The sequence below is a fragment of the Lepus europaeus genome, chromosome 5, assembly GCF_033115175.1.
Source record: "Lepus europaeus isolate LE1 chromosome 5, mLepTim1.pri, whole genome shotgun sequence".
Classification (NCBI taxonomy): Eukaryota; Metazoa; Chordata; class Mammalia; order Lagomorpha; family Leporidae; genus Lepus; species Lepus europaeus.
In genome coordinates this window covers 10,333,605-10,341,237 of record NC_084831.1, presented here as the reverse complement: position 1 = coordinate 10,341,237, position 7,633 = coordinate 10,333,605, and the positions used below count along the sequence as shown (strand labels likewise).

Genomic DNA, 7,633 nt, shown 5'->3' with positions numbered 1-7,633 from the left:
ACGGTTCAGGCCCCTGCCTTCACTGCAGACAGATGTCAAATACCCATTATACACAGGGTCTCAAAAGGTTCACGGGAAATATGTGTACATGAGAAAACCACGCATGGGTTTAAAAAATAACTTTCACCAAAATAAACCTTGCTGTTTCAGAGTGTGTTTCACTGAGAAGCAGAGACAGAGAGCTCCAATGTGCTGGGTCACGCCCCCAATGCACAATATCCCAGGCTGGGGGCGGACGCCGGGAGCCAGGAACTCAGTCCGCGTCTCCCACGTGGGTGGCGGGGACCCAACTGCGTGAGCCATCACCTGGTGTCTCCAACGTCGTGCAATAGCAGGAAGTGCCAGCAGGGAAGCAGCTGGAAGTTGAAGCCAGGGGCTCTGGTAAGGGATGTGGGTGTCCCACCGGCAGCCCGAGTCCTAGGCTTAATGCCCACTCCGAGCGTATCTTTTTTTTTTTTTTTTTTTTTTCCAATTTGAAAGTCAGAGTTACAGAGAGAGAAGGAGAGATACAGAGAGAAAGATCTTCCACCCACTGATTCACTCCCCAAATGGTTGCAATGGCCAGGATTGGGCCAGACCAAAGCCAGGAGCCAGGAGCTCCATCCGGGTCTCCCACGCAGGTGCAGGGGCCCAAGCACTTGGGCCATCTTCTCCTGCTTTCCCAGACCAGAGCAGAGAGCTGGATTGGAAGTGAAGGAGCCGGGTCGCAAACCTGCGCCCATATGGGATGTGGGCACTGCAGGTGGCGGCTCTACCTGCTATGCCACAGCACCGGCCCCTAAACTTATCTTTTAATTCCACTTTCCCACAGACTTTTGGCAGTACCCGTGTATGCTTTTCTCCTGGATCATTTCCACGCATACAAAACCAGCAGGGCTCACATGTAATTTCTAATGCTCCTTTGCCTGCTGGAGGGGGAAAGGATGTTCAGGTCATGGTGGGGGGGGGGAGCAGCCTGGTGTTGGTTTCCTACGGGGGCTGTAACAAATGATGACAAACACCTGAAGCTCCTTCTCCCACGGGTCTGGGGGCCAGCCATCCCCAGTCAGCCGGAACTGGGCAGAAGCACAGGTGTCAGCAGGGCGGTGCCCCTGGCAGAGGCTCCGGGAAGGGCTCCACCCCTCCCTCGCCTCCGGCCGCCTCTGGCGGCTGCTGCTCGCCTGGGCTCGCTCAAACTCCCGTGCAAGATCACACAGCTCCTCCTCTGTGTGTGCACCTCGCTGCCTCCGGCTGGGGCAGACACAGGGAGCTGGCATCCCTCTAGCCAATCCGGGAGCGATCGCTCACATCCCTTTAATTCAGTCACCATCCTATGAGGAAATGGTACCCTGCGGGCCACCGTTCAGCCCGCCCCAGGAGGGGCCTGCAAAGGTGTGTCAACCAGAAGCCAGACTGAGGAACTGTCCAGAAAGACCTTCCTCGTCTAGGACCTGGCTGACCCCATCTTATTTTCCCTCCTGTTTGTCCTGCGGCCAGGGAGAAGCAGAGTGAGGGAAGAGCGAGGCCAGCACAGACGAGACAAAGAGACACAGACACAGCACAGACACGGACACAGACACAGACACAGCACAGACACGGACACAGACACAGACAGACACAGCACAGACAGACACAGCACGGACACAGCATACAGACACAGACACAGCACAGACATGGACACAGCACAGACACGGACACAGACACAGCACAGACACAGCCACGGACACAGACACAGCACAGACACGGACACAGACACAGACATGGACACAGCACAGACAGACACAGCACAGACACAGACACAGCACGGACACAGCATACAGACACAGAGAGCCACAGTTGGTCCGGGAGTGGGCTGGGCAAGCAGAGCAAGCCAGTTCCGACCTCTCCCCTAGTTACAATAAATTTGCATAAGCAAAGCGAAAGTTTACAACTTCATCCTCTGCTGCCAGGCCTGAGATTCGAAGCCAATTCACTTCCCCTTGTGCGCGTGGGAGAAGTTACCCTTCTCACCAGGCTCCTGATCACCCCCGCTGCCCCAGCAGGCTGGCTCCAGACCCTCCAATTCTGCGAAGGTGTTCTTGGGACTCGGGTCCGCCTCCCAGACGCCCGCCAGAGTCAGGATCCTGACCACGGACACCCCTGTTCCCGTGTCCCAGCCTCATCAGTCCGCCACCCCCTGGGCGTTTCTCCAGGAGAACACGGGGCCCAGCCACGGCACGCACTCACACGCCACTCTGTGCCAAGCTCCCCCCAGGGGAGAGGAACGTAGGACAGATGCTCAGGCAGAGAGCTGTCTGAAGCTGTCTGAAGTTCTTTTGGGGCCATGGGTTGTTGGGGACAGCTCTCGGGAAGGGCGAAGTCAGGAGAGGCTGGTTATGGCTCGGGAGACCGGGGGCCCCGGAGCCTGCCCCGCCACTTGCCAGCGAGGTGACACAGGCCCCGCCACTTGCCAGTGAGGTGACACAGGGCGCTTGAGTGAGCCTCGCGACAGAACGGCAGTGGTGCCGGGAGCGGGAATAGACGACCTGGCCTGGCACATGTGCAACCCTGCACGGCGTGTGGCCCTGGCTCATCTGGTCACATCAGCTGTTGTCACTGCTCCTGCTCCGGAGCCCTGAGAGCTGCTCTGTAACTCAGCACCCGGACGCACACCATATAAAATCATTTATTATAAAAAGCTCACCCGCACGGCGCTGCAGAAGGAACAGAACAGCCGGTGCGCGTAAGAGCCCGGCCCGGGGGCCGGTGAAGACTCATTTTACGCGTCATATGCCCGGGTTCATCAGGCCGAGGCCCTCAAAGAACTGACAGCATCGGGGGCTCCGAGAGCCGCCACCTGGGCCCCCACCTCCCCATCATCGCTGAATTCACAAAGCAGCCCTGTGTCTCCGGACAAAGCCAGGCCTGTTTCTGACCCACACGCCAGGACTCCAGGGAAGAAAGCAGAGGCAAAAACGAGTTTCCAGTCCTAGTAGAAGCAAAATGAAACCAGCATCACCTCCCAACCCAGCGGCTGGGGAGGGGCGTGTGTCCTGGCTGGGGAGGGGCATGTGTCGCCACCACCTCGGGGTGGGGAAAGACGGGGGAGACGCCTGTGTTACAGGCGGGCTGTGCTCTTGGGCAGCACGGCTTCCGGATGCACCTGCTCCATGCGGTTCTGCGAATGTCACTCCTGGTACGCGAGAGGCCTCTCCGCCCGCCCAGATGGCCAAGTGCGCCTCTGGTCCCCCTGCTTCTCGGCCGTGGCTCAGGTGGCTTCCTCGGAGTCTGGGGGTGCAGAGGATGTGAGGGCCGGGTCAGTCAGGTGGCCGGGCGTCAGGGGCCTTGTCCTGGACCTCGTCGTACTGGGGTGGGGGTGTCAAAGGCTCGATGGAGGGCGGGGCGACGTTTTTGTCCGGGAGGCTGATCCTGAAGTCTTTGAGGTGCAGCTTCTCAGATTTGATCCTCCGCACTTTGAGCGGCTTCAGGTGTTTGGCCAACTTGGAGTTCTGTCTGTCGGGGGCGTGCCCCGGGCCAGGCTCTGCGGTGGCCCTGCTGCTGGTGGGGGTGGCCTCGTCGAGCCCCGTCATCGACTCGTAGGAGGGGAGGGAGATGCTCATCGCTGGGTTCTGCCCCGCGTCCCCGCCTTCCGAGTAGTTGGTGTTCATGACCTCCTCGTAGCTGGGGACATAGTACCTCGAGGACGTCTCCTCCTCTTCCTCCTGGCTGAAGGCGACAGACACAGACACGGAGAGGGTTAGCAGGCACTGGCGTCGGTGCAGTCACAAAGAGATGGGCCCCAGGCCCCACACTGGCCCTGGGCGCACACACACACGAATGCTTCAACTGTTCATGGCGAACACGCTATCTAACATCTATGAACCCATTTCGTATTCCTAACAACTCTGCGAGCTAAGTACTAGTGTTACACCCATTTTCGGGATAGGGAAAACTGATACGGCAAGGTTAAAGCTCACCTCGTTAGAAGGTTCACTTTGTGAACCACAAAACTGCACCACTGGGGAGTTCTGCTCCCTGGCCTTGAAGCCTTTCCCACTTTGCAATGAGCCCCATGGGCCAGGCCAACGTGCAGCTGGCTCCTCTGGCCAAAGGCGACACAGCAAGGTGTGAAACAGCCACTGACCTGAAGCAGAGCAGCTGCCCGCAGCGGGACAAGGAACGCCTGGACTCTGACGCCGACCTGGACCTCACTTTGTCCTCTGGGGTTCTCCCGAGGCTTGAGAAGATCGGGTTCTAAGCCTCACTCTTATTTGGCTGTCGCCATGGGAACCAACATGTTAGGGTGTTTTTCACCCAATTACAAGGAGTGAGGCCAACAGCCACTTTCCAAGGTGCCCCTGGGCCTGGGCGGGGGTCTGTGTCCAGAACCTCCCTCCCGCCCCACCTGCAGGAGTGAACCTGTGTGTGCTCAAGGCCGAGCAGCTGATTCTCCTTCTTCCTCCTTTTCTACAATAAGTGTGTGTGGGGCCCAAGTGTCTGGGTCCACTTGACCGGCCACGGGGCGTCCACACTGCACGTCCCCTCTGGGTGTGCTGGGAGGGGGTTCCCAGCCGAGGTCAGCTACCGTGGACCCAGGAGATGGCCCTTCCCACCTGGTGGGCATCACCCAGTCCACTGGGGACCAGGACCGTGCTACCCCACTGGTTCCAGTCTCTGGGGAGCACTCCTCACACAGCACGCGGCATCTTGTATTATCAGAAAGTGCGTTAAATTTTTCTAGGATCAAAATTACCAATGCTTCTAGAAAATCCCACCAACATAGAGAAGTCTGCTGAGGGAAAGATAAGCATCTTGGCTCCTTTCCCTCGGGATAACCCCTGGGGTGGGCACCTCTCCGTGCCCCCAGCTACAGCATGGGACGTCCCAGGGACCTCCCAACGGATGCTGTGTCGCACGACCGCCTCTCAACGTCATCTCCAAGGTCCCTCCCCGACCACAGATCCGCAATGGCCGTGCAGAATCCGTGATTCAGCTCACAGAAAGACCCTTGGGTGGGCCGGGAGTGTCTGCTCCCTAAACGATGACCTGGTGAACATACGGGGCCCCGGTCACCAGCCCACCAGCTACGTGGCTTCCCTGCGGCTCCTCCCACGCCCTGGGCTGCCTCTCCCGGCCAGTATGACGGACACAGGAAATTGACAGCTGCCCCGAGTTTGCATCTCACGGCTAGTGAGCTCGGGCCTCGCTGGCTGGGCATCGATGAAATGCATTCACCTCTGTCCCTCTCTCTCCTGTCTGTCCGTCTGTCATATTCGCTTGCAAGGGCTCCTTAACTAACAGAGCTATCTACCCTCACTGTGTGTCCCCCGCCCCCGCCGTGGGTCACCCCGTGTGTCACTTATCCCTTCCACTCCTGCCACCGCTGGTCAAACAGAATCCTGCTTCCCAACCTTCGCACAGTGAAGCGAGCTTACCAAGTACACTGGGGGAACAGAGAAGCAACACAGGAGGCCCTGCCCCCTCCAGGCCCCCACCGGGTTCCCGTCTGTTTCCCCAGGGCTGTAATCTCATCCGATCTCTCAGGCAACTCTGATACAGAGGAGGGCAAAGTTATCTGGGAAATGACAGGTGTGTGCAGGTGGGTGGGGAGGCAGAGCCTCGCAGACTTGAGCGGGGGCGGGGCTGGGAGGAGGGGCGGGGCCGGGCCGTCCTCACCTGTCTTCCTCCTGGGCGTGCGGCTCGGCACCCGCCTGCTGCTGCATACGGGCTATCTCGTCGCTCTGCCGCTGCTTCCGCTTGTCCCGGATGCTCAGGCAGATGGACAGCAGCAGCAGCATCACGCCGGCCCCGACCAGCACGTAGGCCACGGAGAAGGACTTGCTCTTGAGGATGCCGCTGCCTATCTCGGTCTTGTTGTTGCCCTGAGCTGTGGGCTTGTCGGCAGTGCTGAACCCGGGCACCAGGTTCCACATGGCCATGATGACCCCGAGGACCAGCATCCCCAGGCCGATGGCCGTCAGCGCGTAGTGCGAGCCATTGGCTTTGGACTGGGCCATCATGGCAGCGGGAGAAGGGCTGGGCCCCGTGCCAAAAAAAAAAGAGAAATAAATAAAGGTGGCAGCAGTGGCAACAGCGGGTGCGGCAGCAGCCCCTTAAATGCACCGAGGAAAATCTATAGCACCACGCTCAGAAAAAAGTCTGCTGTAGTCTCCCAGCAAGCTCAAGGCATCCCGCGTGGACAGCTGCGGCCGGGGCTCTGGAAGGGAAGCAGAGAGTGGGGAGATCGATCAGTTCCGATTCAAGATGCTTTTGGGCACACAGCAGCACGTCGGGAAGTAGCAGCGAGCCCTGAGCCGGTGGCCTGGCGCGGCCTCGCCTGTGGTGCGCTCCCCATGTCTGCACGCTCACAGCCCCAGCGTGAGCCTGCAAAGCACAAGCCAAGCAGGAGGCCTGCAGGGGGCCGGGCGGTGAGGGCCCAGGGCCTTCTGACCTTTTGTGGGATTCACTGAAGAGCAGCTAGGACCTCAGCTCTCCCCGGAGACAGCAGGGAGAGGGGAAGGCAAGCGTGCGCTGTGGCCCAGCCGCGTGGCAGAGCCACCTGTGTGATGGCCCCGTCTGGGCCTCCCGTGGTCGGTTCACCACCCTCAGTGGCTCTCCACTTCCTGCAGGAGAAATCCAGCTCCCCACCACGATGCTGCGGGCTGGGCTGCCTTCGGCTGGCCTGGCCTCTCTCCCAGCCCTCCATCGCACAGCCCCTCCGGCAGCTGGGCAGCTCTCTGTTCACTGGCACCAACAGTTGTGGCATGGCTGTCTCCTGCCAAGACCAAGCACTCACAGTCTCTGAGCCTGGTGATCGGCAGAGACGCGGAAAACGTCTGTGAAACCAGCAGAGGCGCCCGTGCCACCCGGCAAGCCAGCGGCTCCTCAGCCACATTGAGTTTCCCTTTCTTTTAAAAAAGATTTATCTGTTTGAAAAGAGAGAGAGAGAGAGAGAGAGAGAGAGAGCGAGCTTCCATCCACTGGTTCACTCTCCCAATGGCTGCAATGGCCAGGACTGGACCAGGCTGAAGCCAGGAGCCAGGAGGGTCTTCCAGATCTCCCACGTGAGTGCAGGGCCCCAAGCACGTGGGCCATCTTCCGCTGCTTTCCCAGGCGCATTAGCAGGAGCTGGACTGGAAGCGGAGCAGCTGGGACGTGAACTGGCACCCATATGGGACGCTGGTGTTGCAGGTGGTGGCTTAACCCACAGCACCGGCCCCGAGTTTTCCTTTTCTTAAAGTAGGCAGAAGCCTGCCTGTTCCCTATCTTAGCTCTCTGCCTGTAAAGCAGCTTGGAGACGCGGTGCTAACTGGGGCAGCCAGGGACCCTGGGGTTCCATAGCCCCAAGCGGACCCGGGCCACCAGGGGGCAGGAAGCCAGGGATGGGATGTGTAGGTTACACTGCAGGGAGCCGGGGTGGGGGCACAGTGCCCTGGCAGCCCCCTCCTCCCAAGGGATCCCTGCAGCAGGAGACTGCGAGACAGCAGGACGCAGTGTTTGGATGGGCAGGGCCCTGCGGTCCGTGTTGCATTCTTTCCGGGCTCTGCCCGCTGCCTGAAACCTGAGGCCGCAGAGCTGTTTTCTTGTCCAGGCCCAGGATTCCTGTGAAGGCGACCCCACTGTCAAAGGCTGCTCTAAAAATATCTGGGACAACATCCGCGTCAGCGTGGGGTCT

The 7,633-nt window shown here is 59.7% G+C and overlaps 1 protein-coding gene across 1 annotated transcript; it reads right to left on the bottom strand.

The window, feature by feature from the left end:
- Positions 1-2,634: 2,634 nt before the first annotated feature.
- On the bottom strand, positions 2,635-6,173 carry TMEM51 (transmembrane protein 51). Its single transcript, XM_062193100.1, has 2 exons — positions 5,635-6,173; positions 2,635-3,684 (listed from the first exon to the last, which is right to left on the bottom strand). Exons 1-2 carry the CDS (start codon positions 5,976-5,978, stop codon positions 3,276-3,278), a joined length of 753 nt encoding a protein of 250 aa, XP_062049084.1. The 5' UTR covers positions 5,979-6,173; the 3' UTR covers positions 2,635-3,275.
- Positions 6,174-7,633: the final 1,460 nt, after the last annotated feature.